Source organism: Balaenoptera acutorostrata, chromosome 8 (genome assembly GCF_949987535.1).
Source record: "Balaenoptera acutorostrata chromosome 8, mBalAcu1.1, whole genome shotgun sequence".
NCBI classification, from domain to species: domain Eukaryota; kingdom Metazoa; phylum Chordata; class Mammalia; order Artiodactyla; family Balaenopteridae; genus Balaenoptera; species Balaenoptera acutorostrata.
Genome location: NC_080071.1, coordinates 102079767 through 102102898, shown reverse-complemented (window position 1 = coordinate 102102898; position 23132 = coordinate 102079767). Strand labels below are relative to the sequence as shown.

Sequence of the window (23132 nt, the reverse complement as noted above, 5' to 3'; positions counted from 1 at the left end):
TTCTTTTCTAAGTCACGATGGTACAGACTCTCCACCTGATGCTGATGAAGTGGTCGTTGTCCTCAACAACTTCAAGAGCAAAATTATTAAAGTGAAGGTGAGTTTGGAATATTAAGGCAGCCACTCTATTAAAGTTGGTAAAAGCAGCAGTAACTTGGTATTTCGTAGCTATTATGTAAAAATATGTATCTTGAAACCAGCCCCAAACCATGTGAGGTGATGGAATGTGTTAACTCCAGAAATAGTGCCGTTATCGTGCTGACCCTTTCACAATATATACCCATACCACGTCATCGCGTTGTATACCTTACATTTACAAGTGTTATTTGTTAATTACCTCTCAGTAAAGCTGAAGGAAAAAGAAACCAGCCCAAGACTTTAATTCACCTTTGGAATTCTACTGTAGCGTTTATAGGAATGTGCTTGAAATGCAAAATGTCTTCTGTAAATATGAGTTTGTGGCTTTCTTCACCTGAGAGATTGCACCTTTTGGGTTATCTCAGTGAGCAGTACAAGTCTCATTTTACGTAAGATGTTTTCATAGATACTGCTTTGCTTGTACAGCCGCAGTTCACATTGTTATTCATGATTTTATTCTCAGAAGATTGGAAAGAATGCCAATGAGAATTTCAACACCAATAATAAATGGTAGCCTTATTTAATTTCTTTTCACTTCTGCTTTCTGTTCTCAGAATTTTGAAGTTCCTAGTGCCTTAAATTCAAGTAAAAGGTATTATGGGATAAGTAATCATTATACACAGTAAAATCGAAAGCAGACGACACACGGTTGAGCAGAAAAATGATCCCTGTGCTGTCGAGAAGATTCGACCCCTGTTTGTACTAGTCAGCCCTGATACAAGGCTGTCACGTGAGATGACTCCTTCCTGACAGTTAGAGCTCGTGTGTGCTGCCCTCTTTCCCTAGAACTAGCAGTTAGCTTGCTGAATTGTGCTTCTGATTTTACTCAGACCGTAAGGTTCTCTGCCCGTTTTTCAAACCGAAAACAGTTATTGTCTAATTAAAAGAGGTTGCTATCTCCTCACTTAAGATTTTAATGTGATATGATGAGCGCAGTTTGTTGAATACGTCTGGACTCGGGGCGGATTGTACCTGCTGGCAGGATCATTCCCTCCCTGGTGTTGACAGTATTCACAGTGTGCATCCGGTGAAGATCTATCTAATGCCTATTAGACCCAGTAGGGGGAATCAGATCCATCATGTGTGACTGATTGCAGGTTCAGAAGAAGGCAGACATGGTGAATGAAGACTTGCTGAGCGACGGAACTAATGAGAATGAATCTGGATTTTGGGACTCCTTCAAATGGTAAACTGGCATCATAAAGAAGTAATGTTTTTACGGAAAAACTGATATATAAGCACCATCCCTCCCTTCTTTTGAGTATAATAATCCTGTTTGGGCTTTTCAGATTCTGCTCTGTGCAACCAAATCTTGCACTTGTACTTAGAGTAGATGAGTGTTTCCCACTGATTAACTGAAAGAGGTCAGCGTCCCCTCATAGTGGGTGACTTCTGTGCCCTAGTTCTTGACTGCTGTTGGATTTTGCCTGCTGTTCGGAGAGCTGAGTGGTAATTGCTCAGTTAACCTTCCATTGCATGTCTTGCGTTGTGTGGCCTAGCCTGCGTCCAGTCTTCTCCTGAAGCTACACGAGGCCCTGTGGGCAGCCTCCCTCTCGTTGCCGGCCTTGAGCTCTCGGGAGGGAACAGGGGTGGGAAGCACCGTCTCCTTCCTTCTCCCCTTAAAGGGCAGTGTGTCTGTACCAGCGTTTCAAGTGTTCTTGTTCTTACCTTTCTTGTTATAGGGGTTTTACAGGAGGACAGAAGACTGAGGAAGTGAAACAGGAGAAAGATGACATAATTAATATTTTCTCTGTCGCATCTGGTCATCTCTATGAAAGATTTCTTCGGTTAGTCATGTTGGTTATTTCAGAATATATGCATGAATTTGTTACAGGATTCTTATTTAGGGAGTACGTGTTTCATGGGATTCTGCCTGTTATACTTCTGTGTATTTGACACACTCTAAGGATTGTGACTGGATTACCACATTTAATTGTATTTGTTTTGATCCAGCCAGACTCATGAAGGGGAGCTAAATGCATCTGTGTACCTATTACAAGGCTGTAAACATACTTCAGTATCACTGTGCACACATCATAAAGAATGGTGTTTAACTGTCCACCAAGCATCACTAAAACCAGAAATTAGGAGGTTAACATAGAGAATAGAGGTGGAATAGGGCCATGGACCTGCCTTCTGAAGATTCATAGGATGTTAGAGCCAGGAGGGATCTTAATTCCGTTCTGTAGACAGGCTGAGATTCAGAGGGTGGAAGGATTCGCCTGAGGTCGCAGAGCCAGAGCAGAGGAGAGGCACAAGCTTGGGCTGGTTGACACAGCGGTCGCCAGGGGGACGGCCCTCAGGGCGCCTGTTGTCAGTGGTCAGGAAGGCCTTTGCCTGAGAGTAACTTCCTAATGCCAGGGTTCTTTTTCCTTGTAATTTTCCACTACAAATCTAGTATAGCAACTAATCAAGATGTCATTTTACTCATGTTTCGCCCTCATATTCCCAAGAAATAATATCTGACCTAGAATAGTAATGTCAGATTTCAATAACAACTGAATTTAATTAAATTCCTTGACTCAAAATTTGCTTTTGTTTGTTTCCAAAGTAGGGAATCCTGAAGCTGTAACCACTTGCTGTCCCCTTACCTCGCCCCGCTCTCCTCCCTGCCAGGCCCTGTCCAGGCCGTGGGGGGCAGTGCCCTGACGCAGAGCCGCCGGGCTTTTCCAGCTTCTTTTTAGGGTGATGTTGTCAGCTAAGCACAGCCTCCAGGATTCATTTGTACCCTAACTAACGTGTCAGTTCATGAAGCAGTTTATTTAAAGCTGTAACGTAATTAAAACATGTGCCTTTATCAGTTTGGTATATTACTATAGGTAATAAGTAGTCCTTCTTTCCCATCCAGTGATAACGCTGTAAAAATGAATAAGGGCAGTTTTCCATTGTCCCCTACTCAGGGTCTCTCTTTGCCTAATCGAGCCATCAGTTAGCTCTGCCACAAAGAACAGTGAGTGGTCTCTTGATGGACTCTCCTTGGTTTTGTTGAGATTGAAAAGATTTGGACAATTGTTATTATTATTTGCTTTTGTTTGACAGCATAATGATGCTATCAGTACTGAAGAATACCAAGACTCCTGTGAAATTCTGGTTCTTGAAGAATTATTTGTCCCCCACGTTTAAGGTTTGTTCCTCAGGCTTTGAAAAGGAAAACATTCTTATTAAGGAGATATGTACAGTGTAATATAGTTTTTGCTACTTCTACGTTATCTGTATAATTTAAAAATTTTCCTTGTATTTGGTTACCCTAATTCACCCGCATAATTCTATGTTGATTATTCTTCCAGACTGGTCTGTTTGGGGGAGTAGTTGTTATAAAACTGAACACAAAATTGTGACTTGTTTGAAGCTTGGATAACATAGGAGGAGAGTGTATCTTTTGTTTTGATGGAGTAACATTCCTCCTCTGAGTGTGCATGTCCTTGTTTAATTAGAAAGCACAGTACAGGTTTCCAGTGAGAAGGATGGTTAGTTCTGTCATGAACAACTACCCAGTGATCTGTGGAAGTAAAGGATCATCTGTGCAAAACAAAAACACGCTTGGAAAGTTTTCCGCTTTATATCAGTTAGTATTTGTCATCTAAATTGATTTATTTGCATCTTTGTCGTTGTTGTTCTTCTTCTTCAAGCAGCTTTTAATGTACTCAGTAATATCTCTCCGAGAGAAGTGATTCACTTCTGGTCCCCTGAAAGTACTTACATGTAGAATCTGAAAGACTTAATGGCGGCAACCTTGTTCCGAGTACTTGGGTTTGCCGTGTCATTCCCTGGGCTAGACCTAGTGGTGAGAGAGGCTTAAAATCAAGCTCAAAAAAATGTTTTACTGAAATCAAGTTTCGACAGATAAAGTCCATTTCCCTTAAATACACACACACACACACACACACACACACACACACACACACACATAAATTAATTATCTAAAAGCCTTCACTTAAAGATTTCTGTCATCTCACGTGGTGATGAGAAGCCATAAAAAAATGGGGATTTGACAAAAGTTTATATGTATTGTTTTATGTAGTCACCAGTGAGTCAGGGTCACATTTCCTCGTTAGACCACTGATATGGTAAATGTGTTTTACTTGTGCCATAATCGTGGATGGTTGACTTACTTGTGTTTCTTAATCAAAGTAAATGATTGTTGTTCCCTGTGTCTAATAATAGGAGTTTATACCTTATATGGCAAACAAGTACAGTTTTCAATATGAGCTTGTTCAGTACAAGTGGCCCCGGTGGCTTCATCAGCAGACTGAGAAACAGCGTATCATCTGGGGTTACAAGATCCTCTTCCTGGATGTGCTCTTCCCGCTGGTTGTTGACAAGTTCCTGTTTGTGGATGCCGATCAGGTAAGCTCCGGAAGACTGGGCTTCAGCAGTTCGTATGAAAGGCATTGGGCTTCCTTTCCTTTTTTAAATGATTTTATCTTTCCAATTATGGAAAAATACATGCTTAGTTTACATTATTTAGAGTATATGGAAATGTATCAGCCAGATGTGATCACTTTTAGAATTTGCATTCGACATATCTCCTTTTCATCTTTTTTCCTGTTGCCTCTTTTACATAGTTGTGATTGCATTGTGTATGCAGTTTTGTATCTTAAATTTAGTTCATTTAACATACAAACTGACAGTTGGAAAATTCATCAGTTTAACACAGTGCTTGCTGTCATCGCCAATTATTTGCCCCAAAGCTAGAAGTTACTGACAAGGGTAGGAGAGAGGAAGTGCAAGTAGGTGGCCTTGAGAACGTGGAACTCTTCAGGAGGTCATCCTGCTGTCAAGATTTGACTTAATTAAAAGGAACACAATTTTAGAAAATTACAATTTCTAATTTTAGAAATTTTAGAGCATACAAACTCAAAAAGTGTAAATATACTTCTCCCCTACAGCCTTTCTCCTTATCCTGAGCTGGCTGAAACCTGAGTTCCTCATCTGAATGGAAGTGATGTAATGTGTGCAAGTCACTTGGACAAAGCTTTGTCCAGCTCTTGGGAATTCTGCCCCATCTGGCTCACTTACATCACAACTGGCTCAACCTGAAGCACGCTTTCCTAGTTCTAATATAATCACACTTAATCCTTGCTGAGCACTTACTGTGTGCCAGGCGTCATTCCCCATCATTCCCCGTTAGTTCGTGTAATCCTCCCAGCAACCCTGTGAGATCTCCATTTTAGATGAGGAAACTGAGTCACAGAGAGGCTGTGCAATGTATCGATTATTCATTTGTTTTATTTCTGCTTTTTTTTTTTTGAATGCTTAGAATACTCTGTGCCAAGCACTAGGCTAAGCGTCTTACCATGCTAGTGAGGGCAGTCAGCCTAATCAGTGGAGGAAGCGAGGCTCGAGCGGGGTCTTCGGCCTGTGCCGCTGATCCCTGAGCTCCCCTCCGTATTTTCAGGAACCTGCTGTCTGCATGGTTGTTGAACGAATGACTGTGATCCTCTCTTCTTCAGATTGTACGGACAGACTTGAAAGAGTTAAGAGACTTCAATTTGGACGGTGCTCCTTACGGCTATACTCCTTTCTGTGATAGCCGCAAGGAAATGGACGGCTACAGGTTCTGGAAGTCAGGGTACTGGGCCAGTCATTTATCCGGGCGAAAGTATCACATCAGGTACTGAAAAAGGAGTACCTCTAATGCTGTTGTTTGTCTTTAAAATTAATTTTGTATACTTAAAGTTGTGAATAGGTAATACATTAATGTGTTTCAAAAATAAAAATTATAGACAATACACAGTGAAAAGAAATCTTCCCCGTTCCGTCTCTCTTCCCAGTTCCCACTCCCACAACAGATAAAATCCTCTATTAATTTACTGTGTGTCCTTCCAGACTTTCTTAATTCTTAGGTAAACAACTGTGACTTCTTTTTTACACAAAATATATACTATCCTATTTATAGTTTTGTGCCTTGCTTTTTTTTACTTGATGTCTCTAGTAGACTTTATATCCACATGTGGAGAGAGACCTTTTTCCGTTTTACATCAGCATATTATTCCAGTATATATATTATTTATGGTCTTCCTATGACATACAATGTTGTAGTTAATAATTAAATACGTAATTGTGTATATTTCAAGTGTATCTGTAGGATAAATTCCTAGAACTCCTAGGTTAAGCAGTGAACATATCTGTTGGGCATTTGTTGCTTTTCTACATTATCTTCTCTGGGCAGAGTGTGATTTGGAGAGTAGAGGGATATGTAGGAAGCAGCATGTGTAGAGATAAATGTTGGGGTGTGGTGATTTCAGTATTGTACTTTATGTTCTTGGTCCAAAAGAACTGTAACACTTGGTTGGTTTTTTTTTTCCTCTAACATTTAAGACATCATCAGGATATCTTTGGCTAATGGTTATCAGTCTTTATTACCAAACCTGCTGACATTTGCTAGGAATCTTTTGTCAGAGATGATTTCCTTTGGAAGGCAATTACTTAAAGAACAGTGACAAAGTGAGCTTGTGGTACCAGAATATGGGTTTTGTAATAACTTCCTTAGCCATCTTTGAAGTAGCACAGACTGACTCTGAGCTCCACTGTAGACCTCAGCTTACCTTTTCAAAGAGAAGCCAGAATGTTGCCTAGTGATCTGTTCCATTAATCAGTGCAGTTACTTTTCCTGCCATAATCCATGGTTATAACAAATGGATTTTCTCTGTCCAGTGCATTGTATGTCGTGGATCTGAAGAAGTTTAGGAAAATAGCTGCTGGTGACAGACTCAGGGGACAGTACCAAGGTCTGAGTCAGGATCCTAACAGCCTTTCAAATCTTGATCAAGTAAGTGGCCATTTTTTTCGTTAACCGGTTCAGTGATGGGTATACAATGTTGTGTCGGAAAGTGAAGTAGTATTTGCTTCTCAATTTTCTCCTCTGTTGGGACAATGTTTTGTGTCTTCATGGAAAGGAATTTGTGTGTGTGTGTGTGTGTGTAACATTTTTATCTGTCCTCAAGAGAGGACATAGTGGTGAAAAATGTCATGGGCCTGAGGTTGGTTTGGGGAGGGAGATAGAAGGAGGACACTGCCACTCAGAACCATTACCCTATCTTTTCATTTTGTACCCAGCTAATCTGATAAATTTGTTTCTCTGCCTACTAGGGTCAGTGTATTTCTCTTCTTTAGGAACTAACTAGCTCAGGATTCACAGCATAGAATATAGTATCTTAATTCCCCGTTTTTTCCCATATCAGAAACCATGGTGTTTTTTAAGAAGTTTAGATGAGTCACTGTTTATTAATGCTAAACATTTTTTAGAGGTGAGATTATAGTTTGTGTTTTAGATACATAGTTTCACATATTTTGTTTTGCTTAAGTCTGCCTTAAACATTTTTAAGCATTTGTGATATATAGCACCCATAAAGAAAAGTGAGTGTACAAAACAAAAATTTATAAATATATGCATATTCATATGCATCAAGGAATTACCACAAAGCACATGCCCATGTACTACCACCCAGTTTTAGAAATACAACATTACTAGCATCCCAGAGGCCACCCTCTTAACAGAAGTATCCAGCATCCTGACTTTTGTGGTAATCACTCCATTGCTTTTCTGTATTGAATTACTACTTACACATGTATCCTTAAACACTATAGTTTTACCTGTTTTTTTCTGCCTGTCTCAGTGGGATTATACACGATGTACTCTTTTGAGTCTAACTTCTTCTGCTTAATGTTATGTTAGTGAGATTCATCTGTGTTGTTGTGTTAAGTGGTAGTATGTTTTGTTTATTGTACATTTGGGTTGTTTTCCATTTTTGTCTTCTACAGATAATGCTGCTGTGATCATCGTTTATGCACATGTGTTGGTTGATGCACATGTATACGTATTTCAATTGTGTGTGCAACTACAAGTTGAATTGCTGGGTCATCAGATTGGTCCATCTTTATCTTTACTAGATAATTCCAAACAGTTTTCCAAAGTAGTTCTGATTTATACTCCCATCAGCAGTGTAAGAATTCCTGACGCTCTTTGTAATTTTGAGTAATACTTATTGTTAATCTGTTAAATTGATAGATGTGAGCTGGCAGCCCATGTGGCTTTCAGTTAGAGAGTTTAATCCCTTTACATTTAATGTAATTATTAGTGTGGTAGGATTTACATCTGCCAATTTCCTACTTGTTTTCTATATGTCTTTTGTGTTTCTCAGTTCCTCCATTACTGCTTTCATTAATAGATATTTTAATTCCCCTCCTGTTTCTTTCACTATATACATGGAGATCTTCCAGGGTTTTTTTTTGTTCTAGCCCAGTTGCTCTAGTCTGAGAAAGTATTGTGTATGATCTCAGCCATTTGAAGTTTGTTGAGCTTTGCTTGTTGAGCTGACCCAGGTATGATTAGTTTTGGTAAACATTTCAACTGGTTTTATATTCTGCAGATGTTAGGTGTAATGTTTTTCTGTGTATGTCCATTAGGTGAGGTTTAGTGATATGTGTGTTTTGTCTGTCTGTTTTTCTATTAGTTACTGAGAGAATTGTGCTAAAATCTCTTTCCATGTTGTGAAATCTTTCTTTGTCTTTTGTTTTGTCAAATTTTGCTTGATGTGCTTAGAGACTGTATCATTCAGTACCTAAAAACTTAGAAGTCATATATATGTCTGACAAATTAACCTTTTATTATCTCTATGAATGCTTTTTGGGCAGGGGCTTAAAGTGTGTGTCATCTAGTATTAGTGCAGCTACGCTGGTTTTCCTTTTAGTTAGTGTTACATGGTATATTTTTTTATCCTTCTGTTCTCAATCATTCTTTATCCTTATGTTTTAGTTCTGTTTCTTATAAATAGCTTAATCAGTTTGTTTTTTCATGTGGTTGTGACAGTCATTTAATTTGAACATTAGTCCATTTATAGTTAATGTAATCACCAGCAAGTTTGGCTTCTCCATAGTCCTCCTGCTTATTCCATATGTCCTGTATTTCTTTTTTCTCCTTAGTCAGTTTCTTTCAGATTGATTGAGGATTTTTTCATAATTCCACTTTCCTTCTATTAAACTATACATATAAAATAATTTTTTAATGATTAGCCTAAAGATTACAGTATGCATTTCTGACTTTGCAAAGGCTAATGTTAATTAGTATATTTTACTCATCTACCAGACAGTGCAAAAACATCAGAACAGTTCTTCTCAAATTTTAGCATATATAAAAAAATCACCTGAAGAACTTATTAAAGCCTTAATCCCTGGGCCCCATCCCCCACAGGCTGATTCCATAGGTATATGGTTGGGCCTTAGAATCTGCATTCCTAGCAAACTCTGTGCTGCCAGTCCACAGACTACATGTTGAGTATCAGTGTCTTAGAACTCATTACTCCATTTATCCTTATCTCAACCTAAATACCTTGTTGCCATGTATTTTAGATCTGTCTATATTTTAAACCCCAGAAGAAGTTATTCTTCTTGTTTAATATAGTCAGTACCTATTTAAATTTGAACTAACTCACATAGTTACCCTTTTGGTTACTCTGCATTCTTCCCTGCATTTCTGGGCTTCCATATTGGATCGTTTTCCTTTGGCCTGAAGAAGGTCCTTTACTTAGTGTTCACTAGTAACAAATTCAGTTTTTGTTGGCCGAAAGTACCTGTATTTTACCTTGATTATTTTTTACTGTGGTAAAATATACATAAAATTTACCATTTTAACTATTTTTAAATGTTCAGTGGCATTAAGTACATTCACAGTGTGCAGCTGTCCATCTCCAGAACTGTTTCATCGTCCCGAACAGAAACTCTGTACCCATTAAACACTTAACTCCCCTTTTCTCCTGCCCCCAGCCCCTGGTAACCTCTATTCTATTTTCTGTCAGTATGCATTTGCTTATTCCAGGTACTTTTGGAATCATACAATATTTTTCCTTTTGTGTTTGTTTTATTTCACTTAGCATAATGTTTTCAAGATTCATCCATGCTGTAGCATGTATCTAACTTTTCTTCCTGTTAAGATCAAATAATATTTCATTGTATGTATATACATTTTGTTTGGATATTCATCTGTTGATGGACATTTGGCTAATTTCCATCTTTTGACTTGTGAATAATGCCTCTGTGAACATCGGTGTACAAGTATCCGTTTAAGTCTCTGCTTTCAGTTCTTTTGTGTATATACCCAGAAGTGAAATTATTGGATCGTATTGGTTGTTTGTGTCTTTGGACAATGGAACGTTTTATTGTGTCAAGCACACAAGTTTTCCTGAGAGAAAAGCTTCAAAGCATAGAGTACAGCTGGCTAGAAAACACGTGGGCTTCATCTACTTGGGATCAAGCCTCAGTAGACAAGGTGGATTCAGAGCTTCCTTTAAGCAAAACCTTGAAGTACAAGAGCCACACTCGATGCTTAATTGGCTTTTAGAAGGCGGTACTGTTTTTCTTAGAATTGCCCTCATGCAGGGAATCTAGGTGCAGGCTATTTGTGAGTTTTAAGCTAAAGTTTTTCAGATGCTTATTATGGGTAGATGTTTTATGGATCCTCTGAACTTCATGGTTTTTAAAAACACCGTAAATAAATATTTTAGTTTCTCTAAGGTTTTTGGTACGGACCCTTTCTGTTTTAAAAATTTGGGATTGACATGTGATATGTAATGAGCAGCTAATTTGCTGTGCATTTATTTAAATTTCCCCTAGGACTTTATTTCTAAACATTTTCTTTTATATTTTATTGAAGTATAGTTGATTTACAATGTTGTGTTAATTTCTGCTGTACAGCAAAGTGATTCAGTTATACATATGTATATTTTTTCTTTTTCATATTCTTTTCCATTATGGTTTATCACAGGATATTGAATATAGTTCCCTCTGCTCTACAGTAGGACCTTGTTGTTTATTCCCCTAGAACTTTAGATTGTTGTGTTTTTTTTTTTTTTTTTTTTAATGAGGATCTTGAATCAGATGCGTATGTTTGATTGATTGATTGATTGATTTTGGCTGTGTTGGGTCTTCGTTTCTGTGCGAGGGCTTTCTCCAGTTGTGGCAAGCGGGGGCCACTCTTCATTGCGATGCGCGGGCCTCTCTCGTTGCGGAGCACAGGCTCCAGACGCGCAGGCTCAGCAGTTGTGGCTCACGGGCCCAGCCGCTCTGCGGCATGTGGGATCTTCCCAGGCCAGGGCTCGAACCCGTGTCCCCTGCATTAGCAGGCAGATTCTCAACCACTGCGCCACCAGGGAAGCCCTAGATTGTTGTGTTTTATCTTCTCTTCTGAACAGGATTTGCCCAATAACATGATCCACCAGGTGCCAATTAAATCACTCCCTCAAGAATGGCTTTGGTGTGAAACATGGTGTGACGATGCCTCTAAGAAAAGGGCGAAAACAATCGATTTGGTAAGTTGTCGGCGGCTCTTTTCTGCTTCTTCGTCCAGTCTGATGGATGACTAGATAATGTAGTCTTTCTCTTTAACTGTGCAGTTCAGGGACTGCAGAACTTCTTACAGCAACCTCAGCAGGAAGCCAAATCCTCCAGTGTGTGACGGGGTTGTTTTCACTACTTAGAATCGGTGAAGTTACCGCTGGTCTTCCAGATCACTCTGTGCCTTGTAACGTTTCCAGCGTTTCTTCTCCTGCCTTCCAGGAGCGCTCCACCCCTTCTTTGCAGAAGCTTTGCACAGCCCACTCACCACCACACTGCTTCTGCTGATACCATCTGCTTCCTCAGTGTTGTTCTTTTCGTCCAGTAAGGACTTGTAACCCAAGAACAGAAACACCTCGGAATTCTCTGTAACATACCCTTCCTTCAGCTCAGTTGAAGTATGTTATTTTGGTTTTCACAGTGTAATAATCCAATGACCAAAGAGCCCAAGCTGGAGGCCGCTGTCCGAATCGTCCCAGAGTGGCAGGACTATGACCAGGAGATCAAACAGCTACAGACGCGCTTCCAGGAGGAGAAGGAAGCGGGGGCGCTTCACAAAGGCGTACCGGCACAGGAGCCGGGCCGACAAGGTACGCACAGGCTCATGGCTTCAGGCAAGTCCTTCTCGGCCTGTCTCATTCTGTTTGTTGCAAAAGCAGAATAATGAGTAAAAAGACTAGAAGAAAGAGTTATTTAATCCTTCCGTCCTGACACCTGCTAGTGTATATTGTTCACTTTCCTCATTCAGTTGGGTTCTAAACAGTATTTATTAATGCAGTTGCTGCCCTTTTTTTCTTCTTTCTTTCTCTTTCTTTCTTTTTTTGAAGAAAGACTGCTTTCTTTGTGATTATTGTTATTTAGGTTCATGAGTTTTGTGATACATCAGCCAAACCTGCCATTATTTGGGGGATCTCTTGTCAGATTCCTTGGTTTTTAATTAAATCTGTCCAGGCACTAGTGAATGAACACATTTAGGATCAAGACAGAGAACATATTGATTTGAAAAAAAGTATTCTAAGGACTAAATCTTCATATAATGTTTTCCCTACTATATGTACATCTCGAATGGTAGCCAATCTAAAATAATCATTAGAATACAAAAGTGACCTTGTGTAAACCCATTAATAAGCTAGGCTCTGGATTTTAATTTATTCAGCTCAAAACGAATTCTCAAAAAGCAATTATAGAACATGGATCTTGAGTGATTCTGAAGACTATGGCATGATATTAAAATCACAGCTAAAAGGTTGGATATTCACCATAAAAATAATTAAGTTCATGAGTAAAACCTCAAGGATTTTCATAGATAAATGGGCAAAGAATGTAGACATACTGTTTAAATAAGAGGAAAACACAAAATATAAATGAATTTGAGGAAACAGTAATCAAATTAACGGAATCTATCATTAATACATACTGCATAGAAAAAAACGTACCTATTGATAATGCCATTTGTTGGGGGAGATGGTGATTGAACTGTTCTGGGTGAACCTTGCTGAAGCTTTGTGCACCAGAACACTCCTTGTTAAACGGCAGTCAGTCGGTCGTCAGGAGCCATTAAAATGTTTACATCCTCAGTAATTTCTCTCTCGAGAATTTACCTTGAAAGAAATAATTCAATACAAGAAAAAAGTTATATACGTGGAGAACTTTATTTTATTATTACTTGTAAACCAAAGGCCTTAAAAAACAGTTTTAAACACCCCAAAATAGGAAATAGTAAACACTGCTACATAGGAAAATGTTTATATGTTATTAAGTGAAAAAAGAAGAATCTTGACTAAAAATATGTGCATTGTTACTAGAAGTAAATATTGTACTTGTGAAAACAATATTTAGATGCAGTTAGGGGTATGCAGCTAGTTTCCATGTTCTTAAAAATTAAAATGTCTTTTTTACTTTGTCTTTGCTTTCAAAATATAACACAAACACACTAAACCAAAGCTCCTAAAAATTTAAAAAGAGAGATACAGCGGAGGTAGGGGCACAAATAATAGGTTTCGTACCAGAAAATGCCTAGTCTGTACTTTTTTTTTTTTTGGCTGTGTTGGGTCCTTCGTTGCAACACTCAGGATCTTTCATTTCTGCGTGTGGGCTCTTAGTTGTGACGCGTAGGCTCCAGGGCTCATGGGCTCTGTAGTTAGCGGCACGCAGGCTCAGGCACGCGGGCTTAGTTGCCCCGTGGCGTGTGGGATCTTAGTTCCCCGACCAGGGAGCGAACGCACGTCCCCTGCGTTGGAAGGCGGATTCTTCACCACTGGACCACCAGGGAAGTCCCTTGTCTGTACTTTTATAACTTGACAATAATTCCTTTTCTTTTCAATTGTTCTCCTTTTCCGTAGGACCTCAGAAACGTGAAGAATTATGATCTCCGGAGGAGGATAGGGAATTACACCATTTGAAGAACACTTTTTATATTAAATGCTAGTTTTTTCCAATCTGTCTATACAACTGCTGATGAACCGGCTGGGCAGGTGTGCCGCACCGTTCATTCTGACTCCTGCACGCTGGCGGCTCTGGATCTCTGGAGTCAAGGCTCCACTGGATTCATACCTCAGAGGAAGACAAGGGGCTGATCTTTGGGGGACGCTATGAAGAACAGGCTTCTAACCAGAAGGGAAGATGCAGAGGCGACTGGAAGAAAGCGAGCCCTGTGGCGCTCACACCCGGGAGCCCACACATGCCACAGCGTCTCGGGAAGCCACCAGCCAGAGCCACCGTGTCCTTCCTTACCTCAGCCTACGGGCAGCGGAGCTCCGTCTGCAGCCTGGGCCGCAGGGCAGGTGCCGCCCACATCGGCCGTCAGGAGCTTTGCCCCAGGTCTGCGCACCTCGGGGTTGGCGCCAGCGTTCCCCTGTGCCCTTCCCCAGCATCAGGTTCACTGTCAAATTGAAACCCAACCAACAATCATGTGTCTTCAGGCTCGGCTCGGGGCAGATTAATTGGGGGTTAGGATGGGGGTGGGTTGGGCTGAGGGTAGGGAAAATGTCAGGAGTCGGAGGCTCTGGAATGCTGGGGTGAGGGCGAGGAGGACCGGAAATCGGCCGTTCTCTTTTATAAACCGTCGGTACCATTGTGACTAATTTGAAATGAAGACGTTATCCTTATTCTCCACCCAGCCCCAGTGAACTTTTTAAGTAATTGTTTTGTAAGCAGTTTTTTAATTTGTGAAAGTCTTTGCTCTTCTCTTCCCACTTTCTTAAAAAAGAAGTCTGTTATTTCCTTACTGGATACAGCCATAGTAAGCCCCTCTAGTGATCCATCCTGAAGGGCTCAGGGCTCCTTCAGGAAGGTCACCGCGTCACTCACCCTCTTCTTCTCCGCAGGATTTTCGTCTCTCAGACCCAGGGGAAGTTGGCTTTGACTTTTCTCTACGGAAGACTCCCAGATCTGAGATCGGGAGAGATTCTGATTGTGTAATTCACTTTTTTCTATACACTGTTCTGTATTCCTTTTAGTTTAGTGCAGTGGGCTGCCTTTGACTTGCAGAAATTGCCAGTGTTCCCCCCGTTCTGACTCCACAGAGTTGCATCTTGAAGCAGGTTTGGCCCTTTGGTCATGGCTTTTCATGTCTTCACTCCAGCAGCCCAGAAGGGCCCTTCCGCGGCAGCCTTTCCTGCTGGGTGGGCAGAGCCGGGAGGCGCCCGCGAGGAGTCTTGCGGGTGCTGTCGGCCCGCGTGGCTGTAAGGCTGCAGGTCCTGCCCCCCGGCTGCCCAGGCTGCGGGGCACGGCAGCAGAGCACTCCGTGGACCGTGCCCCCTTCCAAAGTCTTAGGACAAATATCGAGGAATTAATTTTTTCCGTATTCACACGCCAGAGTTAGCTCAGGAGTCTCTTAGTCCGAGGGAGCTTTTGAGCGTGATTTTGTAGGTCCATTAAAAAACTGGGGAGGAGGGAGCCCGAAAGATTTTTAGATCAATCGATCCAAGACTGAAAAGGTCCCTCAGAGGTGTCGCTGTTGACAGAGGCTGTAGCATGAGTTCCCCCACGCTGCTCCTCGCCTGGTCAGAGCAGCTGAAGGGGTAGAATCAGTGAGAGTGGAGAACATTCACTCAGGTCCCTCTGAGGGTTAATTAAGCCTTCAGAGAGGCTGCTGCCGCCGCCGCCACTTCTGTCCACAGCCACGGGCGCAGTTGTGCGTTTTCCCACTTCATTTTCTGGGAGGTTGAGCGGGAAATAACAAAAGTCACTGGGATGTGCTTTCTAGACCCTGGTTCCCTTGGGACATGGACCAGGCCACCTCTCCACGTCGTTCTGCCTGGGCTCTTACGCGTATCGTACGTGAGGAAGGTGAAATCTGTGCTCTGTGTAGTGTGTGTGTGTCCTCACTGCCCCTTATTTGTCAGCACCCTAAATTTAACTCTTATTAACAGTTGAATCTAACCATGCGAGACCCCGCTTGCTTCTGAAACGGCCTAGGGCCCTCCTCCTCGTGCCAGGAATATCTTGGTTCGCGTGGCATGAGCAACTTCCGAAACGAACCTCTAGCGCCCTGGGAAATGATACCGCCACTAAAATTCGGTCTTGGTCAGCTTTGCCTGTTCTCTCTACCGTATGAAAGCAAATTGTGACTGGAAAGATAGGTAGGAGAGATTTTTCACAAGAAACATGAACTGATTTCACCGAGAAGTGCAAGCTTCTGGAAACTACTCGAAGCACATTGTTTTCAACCATCTTTTCATACGTAATGGATTTTTTCCCCCTTCATCATGCCATAGTGGAAACTTTTTCTTTCTGAATCAGTGCCAGAGTGATGTGACACATCAGAACGACACGCAACAGTGTGGGTTTTTATGTCCTGCGAACAGTGGTATTTGATGGCGGTCAGAACGGGTGCACGCGGCCTGCTCTCGGAGCTGCGGGGACGTGCCTGTGTTTCGTTTAAAAGCGTCCTGAATACTTGCCACGCTGAGAGCGCTGGTGCGGCAGTTTTCCACACGCCTGAGTGCTGAACCTGTCAAAATGGCACTGCAAATTGAAACGTAGAGCTGTTTGCCTGCCTGCCAAGCGCACGCGCATGTGGTAGGCCCACATACTGTGTGAGCTCAGCTCGGGGAAGGGGGGAGCAAAGGTTTCATAAAAATCAGGTAGTAGTTTCCAAGAAAGGAGCTTAATCGACTCTGCTGTCCTCACGCCCTCATAGCATGAGCCTTGTGAAAGGTCTGATGGAACGAACAACGTCTGTCTGGTTGCAGGGTTACTGAATGAAGGGCTGACGGCCAGGGACAGCAGTGTGGTTTCCAGAAGAGACTGGAAGGGAAATGAAAATCCCAGTTTCCTTCGGCTGGGAATTCCACTTTACTGACTTCGTAACTGGAACGGGTCAGAACCCGCCCTCACAGCAACGAGTGTAAGATGATTCCTCCTCCCCGACACCCCCCTTGGGAGTAAATCTGGCTACTTGAAAGCAGTTTTGTTTTGTTTTTTTCCTGAAATTGCCATGGATGATTAAAAGAAATAATTCAACTCAAGAGTGTCAAGAGGACATCTCGTACGTTTTTCTGAGTAAAATGTTAGTGCTGTGGTATCAAATATCACGGAAATGGAAATGTTTTGGCGAAGCTTTCTCTTGGTAACAACGAATGGAGGGTGTGTTGTGTGCAAAGTTATTTAAATATATTCCATTGTGTAATTTTAATAATTTTTTAAGCATTTGATTTTATGGGGACACTTTTGTGGGATGATTAGGGTTAATCAACTTGAATATCGCTGTTTTGTGTCTAGTCTGGTGGGATAACCTTTTTAATTTAAATTCCTATTTTCCCAGTCTTGCTAGAGTGAGGAAGGATCTTTATCAGGACTTTGGTAATAACCTGACTGAATTCCACAAATTCGACGTCATTAACTCAGGTCTTTGTTGGTACTTCAGAGTATCTGGAGGATACCAATTTCTCTTTCATTATTTGGTCTTTGATCTCTCAATCTAATACAGAAATGATGCTTCTGGGTGGCAGTGGGTCAGGGCACTGAGTAGAGGATCTCTCCTTCTCAGGGTGTCACTGAGTGTTGACAGCTTATAAAAACAAACCACAAAATCAGCTTCAGGCAGCTGCATGCTCCCCAGAAGCAGTCCGAAAGTGAGGCCATCTCCTGAGTCTTTTCCAATTACCTAGCAACACAGAGGCCAAATGTGGCAGATTTAAGTAGGACAGACAAGTTAGGGTTTGAGCCAAGGCCTTCACCCCACCTGTAATTTATGCATTGCCTTACGTGTCATCTTTTAGATTTCCAGAGAAATGGACATAATTCCTCTTCAGAATAAAAATAGCAAAATACATTAACCTAAGGTCAGCAATTTGAGAAAAGATTATCAAGTACGGTGGTTTCCAACCAGTTTTTGCTAATAATAAGGTAAACATGGAAAAACAAAAACATTAGAATTTTTAAAGAAACTGTGTACTTAAAAAAAAAAAAAAAAAACACCTTTGTAACTCTTCTATTTTACTGTAATCCTGTTCCATTAAATGCAACATAGGTCCAGGTGCTGCCCCTTGCCCGGGAACAAGCACCGGGGCACTAAATGTCTACAGAGCCCTCTGCGCCTGAAATGGATTGAGAATGAATTTCCTGGTACTGTAATGAAAATAAGGTCTGCTCAACACAATAAACTTTTCCTTCTCTTCTTTAAAACCGTCTGGTCCGTCATTCAGCTTTTATGCTTAGGAAAGGTAAATGGTTAGAGCTCGAAGTTCCACCCCTCCATCTGGCAGAAGCAGCAGGCCTGGACAGGAGGAAGAGCTTTACCTGAACAGCTTGTCTGGTGAGGAGCTAGGTCCAGGCGCAACCAATTCTCTAGATTCTCAGGGGAGCACCCAGGCCTCTTCTGGGTCCCCAACTTCGGGGAACTGCCCCAGGCAGAAGCACTAACCATAACAGGGAGGATGGCATGGACTTTGTTCATTTTGCAAATTCTCTGAGCTCCTATGCTGGGGCTGGATTTGAGGTTGAAGATATGGTTCCCGCCATTCAGGTGCTCACTGGACACCGCAAGCTGGTGTAGTGGGAGCGCTTGCAGAGGTGGAGGTTGGGCAGAGGGACCTTGTGGCTGTGAGAACATGACAGAGGGCACCTACGGTGGAGGAGGGAAGGAGGGATTTGGTCTGGTGGTCAGGAAAAGCTTCTACAAGGAGAGGATGCTTAAACTGAAGTTTGGGGAATCAGTAGGCATTATCTATGTAGAATGAGGGAGGTGGGGATACAGGGAGGATGGAGAGCTGGTGTATCTCATTTAAGGAGCTGCAAGTGAACCTCTGGGGCTGGAGTCATGGCCAGGAGCGAGGTGCTGGAGTGGGGATCTGAGTTGATCCAGAGCCACCAGAAAGCCCCTGAGGGGTTTTAAACTAGGTGCCCACATGAAATCACTTTTTTCTTGTAAAAAAATTACTATTGATGTATAGCACTTGAAGGTACAAGTACACAAACATACACCTTGATAGATTTTCAAAGTAAACACACTTGTATAACCATCAACCAGATAGAGGTAAAAAGCTGGATTATAGTCTGGCTTCCATCAGTGGCAAGAGCATTGTATCAGACCAACCAGTAACTATATACACTGTTGAAATGCACTGGAAAGTGACAAGAGACAGGCAAAAACTGGAGGGGACTCAACCACTGAAAGAAGAGAAACACACTGGATAAGATCCACATTTAAGTGACTATTCCTCATGTGGCCCACAGGGAATAAAAGAAAAAGTGGCTGTTTTACAGGGCTGAGGAGCCAAGTCAGAGTTCAGAGGCTGCCCAAGCAGCTAGAAATTGAAGGCGGAAAATCCCAGAAAGGAGGAAGCCACAGAGCTTTGAATTTGCCTTGCATACTCCCCTCAAATCCTTGGCTGACTCCTAAATTATGCTTGAACAAAGCAGGATTCCAAGAGGGCCAAACAAAGCAACAGCTGGAAGGCCGGAAAAGCTCAGCAGAGATGTCAGCAGATGTCTGGTGTTGGGGAGGAAAAGTTTGGCATTTATGTCCCACCAAGTTGGAGAGGCTCAGTAAATATTTGGGGCTTTCCGTTGAACTTGGGTCTAGGCCCTAGGACTAAGGGCAAAACTAAAATAGAACCACTCTAATAAAGTGTAAAGTCAAGCCTTCGAAGCATCAAGGTGATCCAATAGTAACTTCACTCCCTACTAAAACTCAACAGTTTTCATGGGAAAATTAATGAATCCAGAGTCTCTACAATATATCACTCAGAATGTGCAGTATACAATCACAAATCAGATGTAAGAAACAGGAATATAGGACGCATAAACAAGGGGAAAAAAATCGAGATCTGCAGGCAACCAAGATGTTGAAATTATTGAATAAGAATTTTAAAATAATTATAGGGACTTCCCTGGTGGTGCAGTGGTTAAGAACCCCCCTGCTAATGCAGGGGACACGGGTTCAATGCCTGGTCCAGGAAGATCCCACATGCCATGGAGCAACTAAGCCCGTGCGCCACAACTACTGAGCCTGCGCTCTAGAGCCCACGAGCCACAACTACTACAGCCTGCGCACCTAGAGCCTGTGCTCCGCAACAAGAGAAGCCACCGCAGTGAGCAGCCCATGCGCCGCAATGAAGAGTAGCCCCTGCTCGCTGCAACTGGAGAAAGCCTGCGCACATCAACGAAGACCCAACTGCAGCCAATAAATAAATAAATAAAATTTATTTAAAAATGAAGTAATTATAAATATGTTAAAGAAACAATAGGAATGGATATATACAAAGGATGAAGATGTGGGGAATTTTAGGAGAGAGATGAAATTTTTAAAAACCAATTTCATGGGTAGGCTTAAGATTAAACACTGCAGAAAAAAAAGGATCAGAGAACTTGAAGACAGATTCATGGAAATTATCCAAATTGAAGAGCAAAGAGGGAAAAACGATTGAGAAAAAATAATAAATGAATATATGTAATAACCTGTGAGGCAGTATCAAGCAGTTTAACAAATATGTTTGGAGAAATATTGGCCAAGTCAAGGTGTGATTAAAAATATCAACTCATGGATCCAAGAGCCTTAGTGACTCCAGAAATAAGTTTCTTAAAAATGCTCTCTTGACCCAGTTTTGGCCCTGGCTAAAGGCCAGTCAGTTCTCTTGAACAGCCAATCTAGTCCACACCCTCAACCACTTCACTTATTGGATTCTTCAACTCTGGGCCACTATATACCCACCCTAATCACCCAAGGCCAGATATAAGACATGCAGCTCCTATGCTCCAGAGCTTACTGAAATATTCAAATTAGCCAGTCTTACCCTGCCTCACCCATTCATTCCTGGGGAAACCACAATTAAAGCTCTTGCCCACAGTTCCTGCCTTGCCTTCTTCCTAGTGACCAACCCTAGTGCTTCCCCTGAGTGGTCCTGCATGGTGTGAACTGTGATATAACAAAACTGTAAAACTCTTCTAGCTTTTCTCTTGATCTTTGTCCAGCCGCACCGTGTGTTACGCTCCACCCCCCCAAACCAGCGCATGCACATGCACACGCACACACGCACACACGCACACACACGCAGGATACATACAAAGGTCACACTGAGGCACGTCATAGTCAAATGCTGAAAACCCAAGATAATCTTTAAAAAGTAGGAAAACAAGAAAGACATACCATACACAGAAATAACAATAAGAGTGATAGCTGAGGACTTCCCTGGTGGCGCAGTGGTTAAGAATCCGCCTGCCAATGCAGGGGACACAGGTTCGAGCCCTGGTCTGGGAAGATCCCACATGCCACAGAGCAACTAAGTCTGTGCACCACAACTACTGAGCCCACGTGCCACAACTACTGAAGCCCACACACCTAGAGCCTGTGCTCCGCAACAAGAGGAGCCACCGCAATGAGAAGCCCATGCACCACAACGAAGAGTAGCCCCCACGCGCCACAACTAGAGAAAGCCTGTGTGCAGCAATGAAGACCCAACACAGCCAAAAATAAATAAATTTATTAAAAAAAAAAAGAATGATAGCTGACTTTTTATCAGGAAAAAAGAACATGACAGTGGAATAACATTTTTAAAGTGCTGAAAGAAAATCTGTCAACATTATGTGGGGGAAATATTTTTCAAAAGTGAAAATGAAATAAAATTATTTCAGGATAACTGAATGTCGAGAGAATACATTGCTTGTAGACCTGTACTATAAAAAAAAAATGGTGAAAGTTCTTCAGGCTAAAAGGAAAATTATGCCAGATAGAAATTCATGTCTACAGGAAGGAATGAAGAGCGCTGGAAACAGTAAATATGTGGGTAAATATACTATTTTTCCTTTAAGAGACTATTGATTGCTTAAAGCAAAAATGTTACCTATATTTTGGGTATATAACATGTAGAAGTAAAATACATGACAATTGCACAGAGGATGGGAGTTATAATGTTCTTACATTATTATGAATTGGTATGACAGTAATGCAAGATAAACTGATAAGCTGAGAAAGCATATTGTTTTCCCTAGGGCAACCATTTGAAAAAATATAGTTATACCAAAAATCAAAACAAACAAAAAACAAAACAAGAGGAGACAGGAAAATTTTAATTTTCAATTAAAAAAAAAAGTAAAACTCAATCAACCCAAAAGAGGCAGGAAAGGAGAAGCAAAGGAACAAGTAGAGGAGATAAATAGTAAAACAAATTAAACAGTAAGCTTTAAACTGAGAAAGTCAATATTTGCATTACATATTAATGGTCTTAAACACTCTAAATAGAAGTCTGAGATTTTCAGATTGTATTTAAAAAAACAATTTATAGAGATGCACATTAAATAGAAATAGGTTGACATTAAGAACTGCCTCACACAAACACTAATAATAAGAAAACTGGTGTGGCTATATTCATATTAGACAGAGTGAACTTCAAGACAATGAGAATTACCAGAGGAAAGAGAAGGATATTCTATGATGATACAAGTCAATTAATCAAGGAGACATTAACAATCCTAAATAGGTATGCACCTAATGACATCACTTAAAAATACAGAGTAGGCGTGACAACAAGCACAATGACAGGCTACAAAGATCTGGGGTCAGTCACTCTGCCGAGTCCACCATTAAGCTGGAAAGATCAATTGCAATAAACTATTTTGGAACTCTGGAACATGTTTGGACACTTATAACGACCAGCACTTCATGTGCTGGTTGGGAGCACTTCACGAAGGGAGAGGCTTCTGATCTTTTGTAAGTTAGGAGCAGGCACAAGCCAACTACCACTCCTGATTCCTCAGCACCATCTTGGCTGAGCTCTTGGAGCAGCTGGCTGGTGCCAGGGGGGGTAGTGGTGGCCTTGTCCTCAAAACATTTGGATTTACGCATTTGGGCTGGTCTAGTGATGCCTGACGAACTGGCATAGAAACTTGCCTTGGTTATGGCCCTCAGTAGCAGTGGCTTACCCTGGGGTTATCTATCAGAAGATTTAAAGAGACTTCCCTGGTGGTGCAGTGGCTAAGAATCCGCCTGCCAATGCAGGGGACAATGGGTTCAAGCCCTGGTCCGGCAAGATCCCACATGCCTCGGAGGAACTAAGCCCGTGCACCACAACTACCGAGCCTGCACTCTAGAGCCCGTGAGCCACAACTGCTGAGCCCATGTGCCACAACTACTGAAGCCCGTGCGCCTATAGCCCGTGCTCCACAAGAGAAGCCACTGCAATGAGAAGCTCGTGCACCGCAATGAAGAGTAGCCCCTGCTC

At 41.7% G+C, this 23132-nt stretch overlaps 1 protein-coding gene across 1 annotated transcript in view; it reads left to right on the top strand.

Moving 5' to 3' along the window:
- The window catches only part of UGGT1 (UDP-glucose glycoprotein glucosyltransferase 1), a 108074-nt gene extending 89975 nt beyond the window's left edge, over positions 1-18099 (top strand). Inside the window, exons 32-41 of the mRNA XM_007182876.2 lie at positions 13-97; positions 1236-1324; positions 1821-1925; positions 3178-3262; positions 4303-4485; positions 5592-5752; positions 6796-6910; positions 11328-11444; positions 11891-12059; positions 13812-18099. Coding sequence (XP_007182938.2) covers positions 13-97; positions 1236-1324; positions 1821-1925; positions 3178-3262; positions 4303-4485; positions 5592-5752; positions 6796-6910; positions 11328-11444; positions 11891-12059; positions 13812-13837 — 1135 coding nt within the window. The 3' untranslated portion in view covers positions 13838-18099. The remainder of the gene's footprint in view (positions 1-12; positions 98-1235; positions 1325-1820; positions 1926-3177; positions 3263-4302; positions 4486-5591; positions 5753-6795; positions 6911-11327; positions 11445-11890; positions 12060-13811) is intronic.
- The last annotated feature ends 5033 nt before the right edge of the window (positions 18100-23132 follow it).